Below are 20,061 nucleotides of genomic sequence, written 5' to 3' on the forward strand. Positions count from 1 at the left end.
TAACAAATAAAAACATAACATATACGTCAACAATAACAAATAATAACATATATTATAGGATCTGGCACGATGTTGTCATATCCTACCATATTTTATTACACAAGTTCAGGAATTTGCCGAGCTTACTAACGAATTTCCTGGACGAGTTTAATAAAATATGGTATGAAATGACAACGAGTGTCAGATCTTTTTTATCACATGCTTTCAAATGAGCAAATTAAATAAATATTTACGCAAACATAATGATAAATCCCGAATGTTGTTTATATTTCGTGAAGTCATTTGACGTTGCAACGTCATTTCAGCAAAATAACAAAATGCGATTGGTCAATCGAAAGAAAATAAGCCAATGAAAACGCTTAAAAAGTATATTACACATGTGTAAGATATAAATATACGTAATGGTTATATTACATGGGAATCAGGATATGGCATGTGATAAAAAAATATACGTCAACAATAACAAATAATAACAAAAGATATATGCCAACAATAACAAATAGGGATATAAAATATAAGTGAATTATAAAAAAAAATAACATAAGATATATGTCAACAATAACAAATAGTAACATAAGATGTATGTCAACGATAACAAAAAATAACATAAGATGTACGTCAACAATAACAAAAATAAACATAAGATATATATTATGTCAACAATAACAAATAGAACAATTAGATTTATGTCAACAATAACAAATAATGATAACATAAGATATATGTCAACAATAACAAAATAATAATAACATAAGATACATGTCAAAAATAACAAATAATAATTACATAAGATATATGTCAACAATAACAAATAGTAACCTAAGATATACGTAAACAATAACAAATAATAAGATAAGATATATGTCAAAAATAACAAATAATAATAACATAAGATATATGTCAACAATAACAAATAATAATAACATTATATAAATGTCAACAATAACAACGAGCCGGGCAAACCGGTTTTATTAGCATCAAACATATTATTTTCACATTCTTACTGTACTATTCCGTAGAATCTTGCGGCTTATTATACCCCACCCACTCGCACAACCTCAGCTGTGGTCTTTTTCCATGTTATTGATCTATAAAACAAATATATAAATTGTTATCCGATGATATTGAAAAACATGTGAGGTTCAATTAACAATTTAACAGTTATTTATGTTATGAAAGACATGCCAAAACGTTAGATGTTTTAAAATCCCCTTAAAAATGAGCATTATAATTCACATTACAAAGACACGATTCTATTATAATATAATGCTTACCTCAGTATCTGTCGGCAATGCTTGCCATTTATATTGTTGACACGCTATCTGTTCCATACTTGCCATTTATATTGTTGACACGCTATCTGTTCCATACTGGTATGTTGACACGCTATCTGTTCCATACTGGTATGTTGACACGCTATCTGTTCCATACTGGTATGTTGACACGCTATCTGTTCCATACTGGTATATATTGTTGACACGCTATCTGTTCCATACTTGCCATTTATATTGTTGACACGCTATCTGTTCCATACTGGTATGTTGACACGCTATCTGTTCCATACTGGTATGTTGACACGCTATCTGTTCCATACTGGTATGTTGACACGCTATCTGTTCCATACTGGTATATATTGTTGACACGCTATCTGTTCCATGCTTGCCATTTATATTGTTGACACGCTATCTGTTCCATACTGTTGACACGCTATCTGTTCCATACTGGTATATATTGCCATTTATATTGTTGACACGCTATCTGTTCCATACTGGTATATATTGCCATTTATATTGTTGACACGCTATTTGTTCCATACTGGTATATATTGCCATTTATATTGTTGACACGCTATTTGTTCCATACTGGTATATATTGCCATTTATATTGTTGACACGCTATCTGTTCCATACTGGTATATATTGCCATTTATATTGTTGACACGCTATTTGTTCCATACTGGTATATATTGCCATTTATATTGTTGACACGCTATCTGTTCCATACTGGTATATATTGCCATTTATATTGTTGACACGCTATCTGTTCCATACTGGTATGTTGACACGCTATCTGTTCCATACTGGTATATATTGCGCTCTGCAATACCGTTTTGGTCCTGAACGCCAAGGTCCCGTCTTTGCCCGCACTTAAGCATGACGTTCGATAACAGTAAACTAGAATGCATTCGCTGTTTTCTGAACTTCCCCGTGCATTTAGGTTGACTTTACTGAAATTGAATTGGAAAAACATGTTACTATTTAATTGATCGTTTTATTCAAATGTATCGTTGATTGTTTAATAATTATTGTGTTGTTTTTTTTCTTAAAATAGTTTTCGTAATCAGTAACGTTATCAAAAAATGAACAGAACAGAACGAACAAACGAATAAACGAAAGAACAAATACATGCAGAACAGAACCGAACGAACGAACGAACGGACGGACGGACGAACGAAAAAACAAATACATGCAGAACAGAACAGAACGAACGAACGGACGGACGGACGAACGAACAAATACATGCATTAATAACAAACAAACAAACACAATAAATAAAAACAAATACCTTTTTTGAGGCCGAGTTAATCAAGTTGTTTCACACCATTTCCGTGCCCTAGAGGCCTCTGTACCATTCTGGTCGAGCGATGCCAGTAGTATGAGGTACATTTACAAGACAATAAATATATATACAAGATAGTCTGAAGCATGTACGTTCGTGACCGCGCTTGTTTGTCACGTGCATGATTGCTATTGCTTTCTATGTATTGTTTTGAGCGAAACGTGTTAAAGGCGAGCTTAAATCAGTTCAATATTTTATAAGATACCAATCTGTGAAAAACTATAATCCCCTTGTTAAAGATTATTGTCTTTGATAGTATCATAAGATACTTTTTAGGGGTGTTGAGAAGAATTAAAATATGATGAAATACTCCTGTTAACACCATTTCAAATGCAAATTCTGCCTTAATCCTCTTAAATCTTCGTGTGTATTAAAAGCGTCTGAACGATTAATTTCACGTATACATTTTTTCTCCGAAAGTTTTATTAGTCGTCCATTGTATTGCAGCGCAATGGAAATAAAATAATACAATTAAACAATTACGCGGTTGTTTAATTATATCGACAAAATGCAAGTGGCGACATAAAAACAGTCGATTTTCTATGCAGAACAAAACCGCCGCCCGACTATCAACACTTCTGATTTAGTAGGAATAAACGAGTTGTTTATTTCAACTTAAAACTGTTTCATCATGATAATGCGTTTTATTTTTGTATTTCATAAAAGTTGGGTTTATGACTCTAGACGCGACATTTTTGTTGGCGTATTTAATTTAATTTACATTTCGTTGATGTCTATGTTCTGTAGAAACAAATCTGCGTAATATGTGGTCTAGTTTTCGCAGTTTACGTATTTGAAACCAATGATTTCGTCCTTATCGAACTAAAACTGTATCATCGGTATAAAAAGTTTGATTTAGCATCGGTTTTCAAATGTACTGCTCGCCAATATGAACCTGAAAAGAGCAGTCCAATTATGGAGCGTACGTCCACGATTTCGAACGGGAATCAGATTCAATAGGTATTAGTCCCATTCTGGGAAAACGGGGCTTACTGCATGTGCGTAGTGTCGTCACAGATAAGCCTGGGACGACACTTCACGCTTTTATGATTTTTTTCCATTCTAAACGAAAATACAGTCAAGGCGGGAATTGTCGTCCCTGATTAGTCGGTGTAAACTACACAAGCTAATATGGGACGACACTTAACGCATTAAACAGAGCGGTGCTCATACATGAATAACCCATCAACTTACTAGATTTCGACGTTTTCCTGTGAAACAAGAGCTTGTCACAGCGGTTCCAATTCCCTGCGGAAATGTGTTTGCTTGTATGAAAACATTTGTTTCAGAGAGTAGAATATTTATAAAACATGGCACCTGAAAAGCTAAAATATTTACTATGAAATTCAATTAAAATAATAAATTATAAATAAATAAATAATAATATTAAAAAAATAAAGGAAGATAATTAAAAAAGTAAGGAAGATAGAGTTATGGTTCTTAGTCACTGCACTTCTCCTACTGCCATCTGTTTATATTTAAAGTTTCAAGTAAATCTCTTCAGAAGATTTCGAGTTATGCTGCAGACCAAAATTTACTTTGAAATTAAATAAAGGGAGATAATTCAAAAACCAAGGTAGATAGAGTTATGGTTCTTAGTCACTGCACTTCTCCTACTGCCATCTGTTTATATTTATAGTTTCAAGTAAATCCCTTCAGTAGATTTAAAGTCATGCTCCGGACAAAAATTTAATTTGAAATTAAATAAAGGGAGATAATACAAAAATTAAGGCTGATAGAGTTATGGTTCTTAGTCACTGCACTTCTCCTACTTGCCATCTATTTATATTTAAAGTTTCAAGTAAATCCCTTCAGTAGATTTAGAGCCATGCTCCGGACAAAAATTTAATTTGAAATTAAATAAAGGGAGATAATACAAAAACTAAGGTCGATAGAGTTATGGTTCTCAGTCACTGCACTTCTACTTGCCATCTGTTTATATTTAAAGTTTAAAGTAATTCCCTTCAGTAGATTTAGAGTTATGCTCCGGACAAAGTTTCGGACGGACAGACCGACGGGACCAATTACTATATTTTTTGGCGGGGATAACAAGGGCACGAGCAACACTGAGAGAGGATACGAAACAAGTCAGGCTTGTGATTAATGCCAATAGAGATCATATACGTCACTGTAACGTCAGGTGCGTATTGGTGAGTTATACCGGACATTAACTTCGTGCTTTCCTCAGCATCTACGTGACATATTATATACGGTTCGAAAACGCTTTGTAGACAGTTGAAAAACATTCAAGGTGAACAACCTTTATATATATTTTATTTCACGACTTCACATTACCCTGATTAAAAACAAACATTCTTGTACAGTTGGGTGTCATTGTCTTATTTTTCGTGTAACATAATATATTCACTGTAAACACTAGTATAATAACTGTAAATATATGAACGAATGATACGTTTCTATATCAAATGCATGCAAATCAAGATTAAATATAATAATAGTAAACACACTATTAAAAGCACTTCTATGTCGTTTATGACGACATTCACACACATAATAGATGTCTTGTTAATCTCTGCTGTGGTTTTTAAGTTTTTATAACACCAACTTGAAACTATACACACTTTTTGACACTTCTTTTAATTAACATACTAGTATACATTAGCAATAAGGTAGGTATTTAACATATTATGCAGTATAAAAACAGCTAAGTTTCTTCTTTTGAAATCAAGTACAGCTGCCCTTCAACCCCACTTGTGTGGGACCAACCAATAGATCATGTTCATTAAAAGACCTTAGATGACAAAAACTAAAATCAGTTGAGTTGTTCGCTTCCATAGAAACGACCACACATGAATTGTCAATGTACATTTTAAAGTAATAAAACACTGAGAAAAACTAAATATCACACGTTTTCGTATACATAGATACAAAAACATGCCACCTGTTTATTTAAAGACCCTTGCAAACAACAACAATGGAATATCACATTACAGCTTCTTTCTCAAAGAAACGAACACTTGTCAATTTAATAAAACCACACTAGAAAATAACAACGCTCGAAGATCACTTGCAGACCACTGCTTCCATAAAAAACTTGAGTTCTCCTTAATATAAAATTTAAGGTCCTACACCCCATTAACGGTTAAATATCACCTGGGGTCTGCACTGAGTTTGCTAAGGGCTTGGTCCATACGAGTGGTTGCTAGCAACAAGATGTCACTGGATAGCGCCTCAAGGGATGTATAGCGGGCCTTCTCGAAACTGAACATGTCCCGTATTAGGCCCAGGACTACGTCCTGAAAATAGGTACTCAATCATTTATTGATGACATATTGTCATGAAAATGGGCACACAAATAATCTTGCATATTTTTTATAAAGCAGTGAATTAGCATGAAGATTACCTGAACATGGATATGTTGTGAACACTCAAAAATGCAGTGATGCACTAACATGCGACAGTTATTTTCTTTTGGTCTTAATGCATGTGCCTAAAGTGTCGTCGCAGATTAGCCTGAGCAGTCCACACAAGTAAATCAGGGACGACACTCTCCACTTTTATGGTATATATAAGTCTCTTCTCAAGGAAAATCCACTTGTGTTGTCCCTTATTAGCCTATGCAGACTGCACATGCTCATCTTGGACCACTTTGTATAATGCACCTGCATTAAGCCTAGACGAACATAACTGTTGCATGTCAACGCCTAAATGCCTCCTAGAACAATGCGTATAATATATGAAGGATAATTTACACTGATGTGGAATTAAGCATTTGAATTACCTTGAAATAATAACAGAGGTCTTTCATTTTGGAATCTGGTCCCAAGAATCCCCATGCTAGGACTGGGCTTACAGACTCAGAGATGTTGTAGAAACGGCTGATAAACCCATCAGAAAACTGAAAATATAGGCTTGATACTGCTACCATGGTAACCAAAATTTGGTTTTACCAAACTCTATATCCCAATATTAATATGTCGTGAATGTTTGGAAACTTTATACAAGATTTAAATATGAAGAATTCCGCTAAAGTTTATATAATATAACAATGTCTTGAAATGGAGGAAAATTTACATAATACTTATTAGTATTTTAAATACACATGAAGTTCACAATGTTTGATATTCAACAGTATGACTTATTAGTTATTTTTTAATTTAAGCTGTGTAATTTTACAAAAGTATAGTTATACATTAGGTACAAAGAACTAGATTCTATAGTGTTCAACATAAGTGTGCACATTATAAACAGGAATGAGTTTGCAAGTTTCATAGACTCAGAACACTCACATACCTTGAGCAATCTCCGCTTGGCTTTCAATACTGACCACACTGCTGTCGACAGGGCCTGAAGTCACAAAGGGAGAGTATTAAGCCCTGTTCTGGGAAGACTGGGCTTAATGCAAATAAAGTGTTATTCCAGATAAGCCTGATCAGTCTGCACAAACTAATCAGATACGACACTTTAAGCCTGATCAGTCTGCACAAACTAATCAGATACGACACTTTCCGCCATAAGTGGATCTTTGATAAGAAGAGAAAATACCAAAAAGTGGAAAAAATCGTCCATATAAGCCTGCACAGGCTATCCCTGGGCGATACTTGACCATATGCATTTAGCTGCTTCAGGAGAGAACATATGAGCCTAATTCTGGGAATTCAGGGCTTAATGCATGTGTGCAGTATCGTGCCAAATTAGCATTAGTATGGAGTTTGCACAGGTTAATCTGGGACAACACGTTCTGCTTTTATAGATTTTTTTTACTTGAAGTCTCTTTCAAACGAAAATCCAGTTAAGGCCGACAATTGAATCCCTGATTAGCCTGTGCAGACTGCTCAGGCTAATCTGGGAGGACACTTTACGCATGTGCAATAAGCACAGAATTCCCAGAACGCCGCCCATATGTTGACAAGCATTAGAGCAATATTAAAGATGAACAAAGTACATGTTTACATGTATAAACAGCCTTTGTGTACCGTTTCTTTGAAACCATTTGACAGCCAGCGGTTATTGACAACAGCTGTCACAGTGGAGGGAGGGTTCTCCAGGTCATCAAAGGCGTCCATAAGAATGAAGTCCAACACAACATCATAGAATGTGAAGGTCTTAACCTGCAATCAGAATAAAGTCCAACACCATGTCATAGAATGTGAAGGTCTTACCCTGCAATCAGAATAAAGTCCAACACCATGTCATAGAATGTGAAGGTCTTAACCTGCAATCAGAATAAAGTCCAACACAACATCATAGAATGTGAATTGCTTAACCTGCAAGCAAAAGTATATAATACTGTAACACCTCAAAAGTGGTGGCATCCTTCAAAGATAGTGAATGTGAATATAATTATATGTTTTGCATTTAATATAGTATGATATACCAGGCATACATTTGTTTAAATAAGTACCATTCATTTAAAGAAATTCTTTCACCCATTTTGTTTAGTGAAAGAACTTAACACATTTAAAATCTTATTTATACAGATACATCTTTACCGGGTAAAGACACTTTTCAGTAACAAGGAAAATTCCATACTTATACTTTGTTTTGACTTGTTACATATATAAGATACTAGGCGCATTATTTAGATCAAACACAACAAACCACAAACTGTGTAAGTTTCCCATCTAAAATATTTACTTTACTTCTTATTTTTAAGCCAATATTTCTGCTATTATCATGAGATGATCTTGGCTTGAATACCATAACATATTTTTGTTTTGTGTGTGACCTGTTAATTCTTTCATTTTTCCTAACATTTTGATTTTAGCCTTGAAGCAGCAATATGAATTACAAACACTTTCAACATAAATGTTTTGATGATTTGTAATAAGGGACCTTGGTTTTCCAATTATTTCCCTCCACTGATAAGTCTAAGGTAGACTAAATTATAGATTTGTCAAATTATTTGGAATCCTCCATGTTTTTACTGTTTTCATTGTGATACAATTATTTGTTTATTATGTCAAATTAATTAACTTCATCATGTAGCATTATTGTTTTTTTTATAAAGATAAGTGTTTAAAGCATATATACAAATGTACTTGTAATCTAATGACTAAATACATTGCAGAGATATTGGAGATAAAAGTGCACTTTGTAGCACATAAGGTTCAATTATAAGGCATGAAAGCCCTAAGAACATGGGGAGAGCACCGGGTACATGGGAAAACAACAGATTGCAAATCAACATCAACATGGCTTACGGTGCTATGATTTCTTTAAGAGAAAAAACATTGGCATTCTAAGTATGACTATCAGCGATTTCCAAACCTTATTGTTTCGACTGTAATATGGCGGCCAGTCAGTTGTGATTGGGCTATAACAGACCCGTCTTAGTGGCACAAACACATCACATACCCCTCTACCCTTGAGTTTTTCCTCAAACACATCACATACCCCTCTTCCCTTGAGGTACAAACACATTACATACCCCTATTCCTTTGAGGTACAAACACATCACATACCCCTCTACCCTTGAGTAGTACAAACACATCACATACCCCTCTACCCTTGAGTTCTTCAAACACATCACATACCCCTCTACCATTGAGTAGTACAAACACATCACATACCCCTCTACCCTTGAGTAGTACAAACACATCACATACCCCTCTACCCTTGAGTTCTTCAAACACATCACATACCCCTCTACCCTTGAATTCTTCAAACACATCACATACCCCTCTACCCTTGAGTTCTTCAAACACATCACATACCCCTCTACCCTTGAGTTCTTCAAACACATCACATACCCCTCTACCCTTGAGTAGTACAAACACATCACATACCCCTCTACCCTTGAGTTCTTCAAACACATCACATACCCCTCTACCCTTGAGTAGTACAAACACATCACATACCCCTCTACCCTTGAGTTCTTCAAACAAATCACATACCCCTCTACCATTGAGTTCTTCAAACAAATCACATACCCCTCTACCCTTGAGTAGTACAAACACATCACATACCCCTCTACCCTTGAGTAGTACAAACACATCACATACCCCTCTACCCTTGAGATACAAACACATCACATACCCCTCTACCCTTGAGTTCTTCAAACAAATCACATACCCCTCTACCCTTTAGTTCTTCCTCCATTTTGGTCCAGTTATCTGGATTGTTCACAAAGTCCAGCATCGACGAATACGCCATAACAAAATCATCTGTATCCTATAAGAGTCATAGGAAACTGTTTGCATTATATTAAAGAGAGCCCTGTTCTGGGAAGACTGGGCTAACTGCATGTGCTAAGAGTTGTCCCATATTAGCCAGTGCAATCTGGGCTTAAAAGAGATGACACTTTCCACTTTGGCTGGATTTTAGTTTAGAAGAGGCTTCCTTTAAACAAAAAATATAAGAGTGGAATGTGTTGTCCCTGATTGGCCTGTGCAGATTTCACACATGTATTTTAGCCGAGTTTTCCCAGAAAGTTGTTCAAGGCAACATTTAATCAAAGTGAGGTATTTCTGTAGCCAAAATGCATTGTTAGTCAAAACTATCATTAATTAAATTTTGTATTTCCTGAATTGTAAATTTGTTTGGAAAAACATCACAATCACAATTTTTTTATATAAATAAAACAATGATTAAAATTGCTGGTATTTTGTTTGTAACTGTTATTCGTTAAATGTACAAACGATTCCATGAGGTCAGAGGGAATATCAACACTTCTATCAAAACACCTCTGCCAACATCATGTATACTTGGCTATCAACATAATGTACATGTTGCCAGGTGGTGATAAGTGTGTATCCAGTCCAGGACTTGAACCCAGGACCTCCCGCTCATTTGGCGAGTGAGCTAACCAGGCCGCTTACACATCTAATCACTAACCCCGCATAAGTTGTGTACAATGACATTCTTCCCTGTCAAGTTGGAACTTGTCCTCGAAATCGAGTAATATGGAAAAAGGTAAAACTAAACCCGACTAAGCCCCGTTTTAAAAGAATAAACAAAAGGCAAAGGCCCTATGGCCTCTTAAAACATACTGGAACCATTTTTTGCTTGGCTGAGATATCATTAGGAAAAAGTTCTAAGCAAATTTCATAAACATTGGAGAAACAAATGTGACTAACTTTCCCCAACACCTGACGGCCACATGTTTTAATGGATGATTTTGTTTTCCTTCAGATATGATAAGAAAACATATTATGAGCAAGCATGATAAGTGGACAAAACTTGGACTTCTAGTCAGTTCCCAAGCTTTACCTTTAATTTTACCTAGTGACCTAATTTTGGACCCCAAGTGACCCACTTTCGAACTCAATGAAGATATCATTTGAAAAAATGATTTGACCACTCTTTTTCCATGGCAACTTACTCTTTCTGCCTGCAGAAGAAGGCTGCTGATGATTTTCTTGCCCATATCAGCAAAATATTCTCGGTTTTCTTGTACCGAAAAGATTTCCTGAAGGGAATACATAAACACATCAATCACTTTATGGCAATGTGGAGTTTTGAATTTCTGTTTTGAGCATGATCTGCAATTTCCGATTCTTTGAAATACTTTAGCATGAGGAATAGATAAAGATTCAAAATTGCAAATATACTCTGGTCAATTATGCAAATATCAAATAAAGAAAATAAATATTAGTAAATAACACATAACATTCATTAAATCCTCTTTTAAAGACAAAAAAGAGTCAAAAGTATTCTTCAGTCTTTACTTCAAGTCTTATCAGGGCTGTCCCAAGATTGCATGCTCAAATACATGTATTCCTTCATTTTGATAGCTTAATGTCAGTCACCTTATATACTGACCACACAGACAAATTTGATATTTAATATATATATAGCAGTTGTATAGTGCATGGAAACAAAAAGATGAATATTAATAAACTAAACAAATAAATGTGACCCTGCCAAAACACCATATTTTAAATGTTTTACCAAGAAATGTGATTACGCCAATTGAGAAATAAGATTTTCAAAAATTTGCCAAATAAATGAGTATGTAAATAAAATTAATTTAGCAATCAATGTCAGCATATAAGCTACATGTACCTACACCTGGTTACAGCACGAAACCTCCCTCTAGACTTAAGTTATTGAGCACAAACAATACTTCTATTTTAAGTCACAGTGACCCAGACCCAACTGACCCAAAATGCAATTCCAACCTCGGTCTGCAAGTACGCTACATACAGACACAATAAAAGCATAATAACTCCATCCAAACTCAAGTAAATGAGTTGAAACCGTTTTAATATTTTTTTGTAACAAAGACCTTGACCACATTGGTTCCAAATGCGATCCCAACATATATCTGCATGTAACCTATCTACACACAATTACAGAAAAATACATTGATCCAAACTTAAGTTATTGATCGGAAATTCTTTACATATTCTTAGTGACATTGAACAAATTGTCAGCAAATTCAGCATGTTAAATACCAACACAAAATTTCAGCACAAAATCTCCATCCTAACATAAGTTAATTAATGTAAGTGAATAAATATGTTTAGCAAAAGTGTTAGATAATGCCATCAAATGAAATTTACATAACATTAAACTTCTGAGATCCATTTGGCTAAATTATTGGCGGATAGATGGAGGAAAATAAGAAAAAAACACTTTAATATATAATCAATTGAGTGTGCAGAACTAATAATCTGACCTCAAAACTAAGCAGTTTGATCTGTAAATGTATCCATTATAATTTAAATACTTACATTCATGGCAAGCCGAATGCAATGCAGTTTGGCTAAAAATTCTGTATCAGACATGCACTGGGTCATCTCTGATCTGCAATGACACAACAGTCTTCACTAATAGTTGCTTCATTAAACAGTATTTTTCATTTGATTGATTACCAGTTTTCGAAGGGACAAAATGTTTAAGAGCAAGCATCAGCAACCACGATGTCAGCTTACATTCAGTCTATTATTGATCATGAAATCAATATGGGCCGTGCTCTGTAAAAAGGGGGTTTAATGCATGTGCGTAAAGTGTCAACCCAGATTAGCCTGTGCAGTCCGCACGGGCCAGACAGGGACAACACTTTAAGCCTAAACTGAATTTTTGCTAAGAAGAGACTTTCTTTAAACAGAAAATATCATACAAGGGTAAAGTGTCTTCCCTGATAGGCCTGTGTGGACTGCACAGGCTAATCTGGGACGACACTTTACGCACATGGATTAAACCTTCTTTTTACAGAGCACGGCCAATATTGATTTGTTTTTGTTTGTCATCAGTCTTTACCTGATGTTTATAGGATAAACCTTTCAATATAATATTTTACTTTATTTATATCACATGTAATTCTCTTTTACATCAGCTATTCTCTGTTCTTCACATTTGCCAGACTGGGACATATCAAATACTCATTTGTGTATCCATTATACAATAAAGGAGCCCTGCTCTACGAAAACGGGTTTAAATGCATGTGCATAAGTGTTTTCAAGTTAGAATGTGCAGTATACAAAGGCTTATCAGAGACAACTATCCACTTTTATGGTATTGTTCATTTAAAGAGAGACTCTTTTTAACTGCAAATCCTGTTTAATGGGAAAGTGCTGTCCCTGATAAGCCTATTCTAACTGCACAGGCTACTTTGTGATAACACTTTTACGCACATGCATTAAACCATGTTTCCTCAGAGCAAGACTAAAATATAACATGTCAAAATAATTACTAAATGCACATACTGTTCTATATACTACATTGAACCCAGATGTAAATCACATACATGCCATTATATTGGTCGTCACAATTACTAACCTGAGTGTTCTACACGGCACGGACCCATACTTCAGCTCCATAAGTCCAGACTCATACAGGTACATGTCATTATACTGGTTGTCACAGTTACTGATCTGAGTGTTCTACACGACACAGACCCATACTTCACCTCCATAAGTCCAGACTCATACAGGTACAGGTTACTGACCTGAGTGTTCTACATGGCATAGACCCATACTTCAGCTCCATAAGTCCAGAATCAGACAGGTACAGGTTACTGACCTGAGTGTTCTACACGTCACAGACCCATACTTCAGTTCCATAAGTCCAGACTCATACAGGTACAAGTTACTGACCTGAGTGTTCTACACGGCACAGACCCATACTTCAGCTCCATAAGTCCAGACTCATACAGGTACAGATTCTTGAACAGCTCCCTGTGCTGGTCCAGGTCAGACAAATCTGCAAGCTACAAAAAATGAACAACATGCCTAAGAGAGGAGCATCCAAGGACTCCTAACTATTTACACATGTAACCATTAGGGTAATTGCAGCTGTGAAAGTGTTAAAGGTTTGAAGAGTTAACAAAGAAGTTATAGCTGAGTTGAAAACACACAATTTTGTGACTTTTATATATAATGGGGGAAAAAAACAATTCCATTATTCCTTCAAAAATTGCCACAACCTCAATTCCTAACTTTGGGATCATCTACAAATTAAGGGTATTCAACTAAGAAAGTTTCAAGAAGATCCTCCCAGAAGGTAAAGATGATTTGAAAACACAGGTTTAGAGACAAAGACACATACTGACATACATACAGATGGACTAGCACAATGCTTAATGCCTCCCATTCCCTGGAGAGCATTAAAATTCAGCCACCTTTTAAACTACAGAACCAGTTGCTTAAAGTAGCACAAGTCAAACAGTCCTGCCTTTGAAAATCTATATTCAGATTTGATTAGATTCTCAGTTTTTAACAGCATGCTTGTGAAATTGTCTTGGCCTCAAGTATTTATATAAGAATTCAGGAAAGCTCAATCAAACTGCTACTCTTGATGATTTCAGACTAATAAAAGAACAACTCTGAGAAAACTGGACTGAATGCATGTGTGCAAAGGCTTATCAGGGACAACACTTTCCGCTTTAATGGAATCTTTGGTTTAAAGGAGGTTCCTTTTGAACGAAAATCCAGTTTGAACAGAAAGTGCAGTCCCTGATGAGCCTGCGTGGATTACACAGGAAAATATAGGAAAATACCTTACATACATGCACTAAGCCCCGTTTTCCCAGAACAAGGCTAAAATACTGGTTAGAACACTTACGTCAGTTGCTGACACAAATGACTCCAGATCTGAGGAAGATCCCATACTCATGGTGCGAGACCTCGCTGCATTCTCTGCCTCCGTGAATGCTGCCAATGCGGTGTCAAACACCATGTGGTCTGTGGCCCGCACCACGTCCCGCTCGTACGAGTCCTGCATGTGGTACGCCATCTCCAGCAGGTGCTCTAGACGATGTTGAAGCGACGCTGTGTCTGGATCCTGGGGGAACATTTTGTTTGAATAGTAGAATAAGAACTCACAGTTCAAATAAAATCTTAACTCTTTACCACTTAGATACACATTTTGACGTGTTTGTAGTCAATTAGAAAATCAAATTAAATCAAAGACCTTTCTTAATAGATTCAAATTTAAGGGCTTCATATCCAACCTTAACGCATTGATGAGCAGCATACAGCTTAAAACCTGAACAGCCTGGAAGTTTCTTGCGGGCTGTTCTGGTTTTATGCTGAATGCATATAGCTGTTTTAAATTTGCTTATGAGCTGAAAAGTTTAATGCAAGAAATAGGCTCTTTTGTACCCAATACCTATAAATATTCAAGAAATGTGTATTTATAAAATGTATGCTCATGAGTATTTGCTAAATATATACAAACAAACAAAGACACAATCATTCAAGCAAAAAATAGGCTCTATGTAACCAATATCTACAAATATGAAAGGTACATTGTATTTGTGTCTATTTAATTAATTGACATGAAAATTTGGTACATCAATACACACAAACAGTCACTTAAATGATACAAATGGAATTTCTAACAAAAATGGCTTGCATTTACTCAGTGAAAGACTTATGTCTATGTAATGACTTTAGCCACCATTTGTTCACTCTTTGTCTATAATATTTTTAATACTTTCATTCAGTTGAGAAAATTGTCAAAAGGTCTGCTCACAGTAATTGCAGGTACAGGATTGTCATCAAGGTAGCCCATCTTCATCACAGCGTCTTCCCAGTAGCTGACAGCCTGGCTCAAGGTCTCAAGGCCTAAAACAGAGGATATAGTGTGGCCTTACAAATGAGTCTTGTTCAGGGAAAAATGGGCTTAATGCATGTGTGTCACAGTCCGCACAGGTTAATTGGGGATGAAACTTTCTACATTTATAGTATTTTTGTTTAATGTAAGTCTCCTCTAAATGAAAACTCAGTTTAGGAACAAAGTGTTGTTCCTAATTATTGGACTGCATCTGCATTAGCCAAGTTTTCCTAGAACAAGGATCAAATATTCAGTTTGGCTTTAATTCTGCTGAAAAAATGGTTTAAAATACTGATAAATGACAGTGTTTTTAACTGAAGCAGAATCACGTTTTTTTTAAGCAGGCATTAAGTTCTTATCCCTTTTTGACTCCAGCAAAAAATCTGCCTCCCCAAAAAGCTTACTTAGAAGGAACTATTAATTTGTAAATAAAAACAAGCTGTACTTGTTTGTCAATATCTGACTACAAATCTGAATTCCAGCTTCAACTAAAAGATTCAAGCAGTTGGTCATTTGACTACTGATTTTCAAAATCAGACTTACCCAGGTCACACAACTGCAGTGGAGTCATATCAGTAGTATCCACAGTAGATGTTGGATGTATGATGGTTGATGTGGTGCTGGTGGAGACTGCCCCTAGACTTGCAGTCGACCCAGACAGGGACTTCTCTCTAAGAAGGGATCTAAGGGAGCTGGGACTGCGACTTCTGTAGGGGAGCTCTAACAACGGAAATGTATTAATAGATTTAATCAAGCCTTTGTCCTATTATGCAACGATGAACAATTTGGAATTTAACATGTGTCACTGACCAAACCTAAGTGGGATAAGTGAGTTGCTGTGTAAGAGGCCCGCTTAGCACTTGCCTTTTAAGCAGGACCGAAGTCCCGGGTTTGAGTACCAGTCTTGCTGCACACAGCGACAATGGCGTCTAATGTGGGACCAATTCACTTCAGTTCTCCATGGAACATGCCTGTGGGTTTATCAGGATCAGTTATAAACTGTTCCATGTGACTCAAATTCAAGGAGGAATTCCAATTTGGTAAGAGAGAATGTCACAGTTCCGAACTTAAGTGAGGTTGGTTATAAACTGTGTAGACAGCCCCGTTAGCTGACTTGATAGAGCACTTGCTTGGTAAGTGGAAGTTCCCAGGTTCAAGTCTATTTCTGGCTACACACTTTTTATTCCCCCCCCACCCCCTTGCACAAAATATGTAAACAACAATAGTTATCTTTACAATATCAAAAGATAGGTCTGCTTCAAAGTTTTGATAAGAACACAAAATACATGGAAAAGTGTCTAAGAGATTTTCATAATTACATTAGTTATTTTAAGATATTGCAATTTTTACTGGAATGTTAAAAGGCTTTAGTTATCTTTTTTTAAAGATATATCGTTATATCAAAATAATATTTGATGACAAATTAAACATGGTAAAAAACAAGTCAAAATTGCTTTGTTATGACTTCAAATAGCTCTTGGATTTGATAGTAGAAATTAAGTTCTGTAACAATTTTACATAAAAATTTCACAGTAAGTAACTTTTTGCACCATTTGAAGACCTTACATTATTGTCATTGATTATGAGAAGTATATTCACCTCCATTAGGGCTTGTAGCAGTAAGTGGTATTCTTCCACTACGGTTCCTTTGCTTATTGTGAGCCCCTGTGCTTTTCTTGCTAGACTTAGCACGTTGTCGACGCAATAAGGAAGTTAACAGCCATAGAAATGAAAAGCCTAAAAAAGGAAATGAAAAGTTAATAATTTATTTAAAATCTTAACAAAGCGAAATATCAGTAAAAACTAAATCAAAACTATAAGGTCCATCTTTAATAACATGTGACTAATGGTTGAATTTGGACACATGACAAAAACACTTATAAATCAAACTGGAGCCACTGCCTTGGATTTTGGAATGGTCTAAAACATACCTTTACAATTTGTATTCAGAATCCATTATATAGCAGAATCAGTCAGCATTTTAATTGTATGAACAGGTAATGAAAATTGAGCTACACAAGTTTGCAGCATAAGATTTGCTACTTTTTCAGCAAAATATGTATGTTTATACTCAAGTGTCATACCAGCTGTAATTCCAACCGTGATTAATTTAGTTCTCTGAGAGACGGATGCAAGCTGTGGTAAAGCAGGAAATATCCCTGTCAGTTTGTCCATCCTTATGTTTTGGTTTTACATTTGGTCTACAACAATAATGCAAACTGTAATATGGAGTGAGTTTGCCACATACTTAGATAAATTGAAAAATTTAACATGTACAAAGGTGACAAACAATAAAAGAATCAACTTAGTTAAACATTTCCATTTTTTAGATCAGGGGCTTTTATCTGATTTTGGGGAAAGGACCTGGCCTTTTTTTGAGGTGAAAAAAATTGCGTGAAATGCCTGATTTTGGGGAAAAATAAGGAGTCTTAAATAATCAATTTAATATATTTTACTGTTTTTAAAACAAGTTTAATTCAACGGATAATTTAATTATGAAATATTTGTCTATTTTCTACACTGGATCAGGTTCTCTGATATATAGTTAAATGTTTAAAATTATTTTTTTATATATCATTGTTTTGGGGAAAATCTTTGTAAGAGGGGAAAAAATCGTCTAGGGGAAAGCCGAAAGGGCCGATATTTGGCGGGTGTCAAAGAAGGTAATAAGACACGGGCCTGATCCCTGTAGATTGATGTTAAACCACAAAATAAATCAGTGCTACAGAAAGAGATAAAGCTTAAGATTTCTACAAGTCAAAACAAATCAATAACAAGATATAGTGACTGTGTACTTTTTAAAATACTAAATATATATCCGAATATTCATTATATCCGATTTTACTACCAGTATGAACTATGTTACGATTTATTATTAATCTTTATACTATTTATTATAAGAGTGATATTGTGTAAATATCCATAAAAATGATTATATTTTAAAGACATATGAATAATTCCATTTACCCTTTTTATGCTAAAACAATAGAAAGTTTGAAGGTCTAACTTTTTATTTATCGGAGGTTTGTGTTGTTGTTGTTGTTGTTATTAAACATGGTTACGAACCACTTACCGGTACATTTAAAAAGGCCCCAATTCCTAAAGAATGTTTCACAATGCTCGAACCCTTGTAATTTTAAGGTGAATATGTCTTACCTAGGTTTGAAATTGTATCAACAGCCAATCAAATGTTGGAGCCATGTCCCCCTACAGTAGAAACGAATTCTACTACTGCATGTGCGCATTTGAAAATTATAGTGATGCTTCATTTGGTACAACGATGCTTGCCGAACGTTGAACGTGAAGTTATTATATTTCATAGAAATAAAGAGCGGGTACAGTTGTTTTACACTCATCTCTCCACATCAATAGATCGTGTGCGTGTTCCACGTGAATACTTAGAAGCTGTTTTCTAACTTTTAACAATCATTTTCGAGTTTATTGTTTGCAGTTATAGCCTATGTTTTAGATGATATGAGTCACTATTTTAGACTAGAATTAAGCTTTATTGTTATCTAAATAAATTTATATATAAATCAATATTGACAAACAATTATGTTAAATTATTGGTTTATGCCAGGGACCTATACAAACTGTTTGTATAGGTCCCTGGTTATGCATAAGCCATTGTTTATGTAAAGGATATCAAGGTTACTCTCTGGAAATCGTCTCTGAACGCCAAATAGGCTACCGAGATTTGCCCATTTTTTTATATGAATAAACACAGACTGATATGATTTTGTAACGATAACATACGACAGAGCTCGACTCTTTCGTCATATCGGCAGCCAACCGATTATGGACATTTAAGTTACTTGAGGCGCCAGTGGCGTAGGTAGGCCGTGCTCCAGTTGTTCGAACATATAATACAGAGACGTAATTTGATTGTTTGATTGATTAACGATGCACTTGAATTGTTAAAAAAATAGTTGGGTAGGTAGGTATCATGGTGGCAGATTTCAGTCATTTTGCCCTGACGTATTAAGTGGTTTGAGGGGCGATATGGCAGAATTAAATCATTCATCCATAAAGTGACTAAAGTCAGAGCTCACAAGGTACCAAGTAAGTTCTAAGTAGTGGAGACTTCGAAGACGCCCCGGCCTGTCCCAGAGGTCTTTTAGTACGAATTGTAAAGCATCTAGTACACTTTTCGGTAAAACGTCTCATGCGAAGGACGAGTTCGAAGGTTATGTTTTCAAAGATTGCATCTTGCACACCATGCACGTGAACGGACACACTGTTACGCGTTTAGAAAAGACCTTTTAACCAGGTCGCGAATATGAACTTCGTTTTCTATGCAAGATTTAGGGAGTTATTCTCGCGATAAAAGCACGAGATGGTCGCACAATGGCTTTTATGCAACGTTTCCACTTTGACACCACCTAAGCAAGACATTTGTATGTTGAAAGAGTTCAGCTAGATAGTATAGCGATCTGCGTACGAAATCTATTCCACAATAAACAAGTTGAAAAAGTGTGA

General features: G+C 35.5%; 1 protein-coding gene across 2 annotated transcripts; it reads right to left on the minus strand.

The window, feature by feature from the left end:
* Positions 1 to 4,876: 4,876 nt before the first annotated feature.
* LOC127837464 (mitoguardin-like) lies at positions 4,877 to 18,652 on the minus strand. 2 transcript variants are annotated; one of them, XM_052364591.1, is made up of 14 exons: positions 18,550 to 18,652; positions 17,667 to 17,783; positions 17,182 to 17,319; positions 16,126 to 16,302; positions 15,502 to 15,593; positions 14,590 to 14,808; positions 13,623 to 13,735; positions 12,258 to 12,330; positions 10,904 to 10,990; positions 9,655 to 9,753; positions 7,557 to 7,691; positions 6,874 to 6,927; positions 6,362 to 6,478; positions 4,877 to 5,876 (listed from the first exon to the last, which is right to left on the minus strand). In XM_052364591.1, exons 2-14 carry the CDS (start codon positions 17,755 to 17,757, stop codon positions 5,730 to 5,732), a joined length of 1,542 nt encoding a protein of 513 aa, XP_052220551.1. In that variant the 5' UTR covers positions 17,758 to 17,783; positions 18,550 to 18,652; the 3' UTR covers positions 4,877 to 5,729. The 2 variants fall into 2 exon arrangements, with proteins under 2 accessions (XP_052220551.1, XP_052220552.1); XM_052364592.1 differs by having other exon boundaries at positions 18,590 to 18,619.
* Between the last annotated feature and the right edge of the window lie 1,409 nt (positions 18,653 to 20,061).

This window comes from Dreissena polymorpha, chromosome 7 (assembly GCF_020536995.1).
Source record: "Dreissena polymorpha isolate Duluth1 chromosome 7, UMN_Dpol_1.0, whole genome shotgun sequence".
In the NCBI taxonomy this organism is placed as follows: Eukaryota; Metazoa; Mollusca; class Bivalvia; order Myida; family Dreissenidae; genus Dreissena; species Dreissena polymorpha.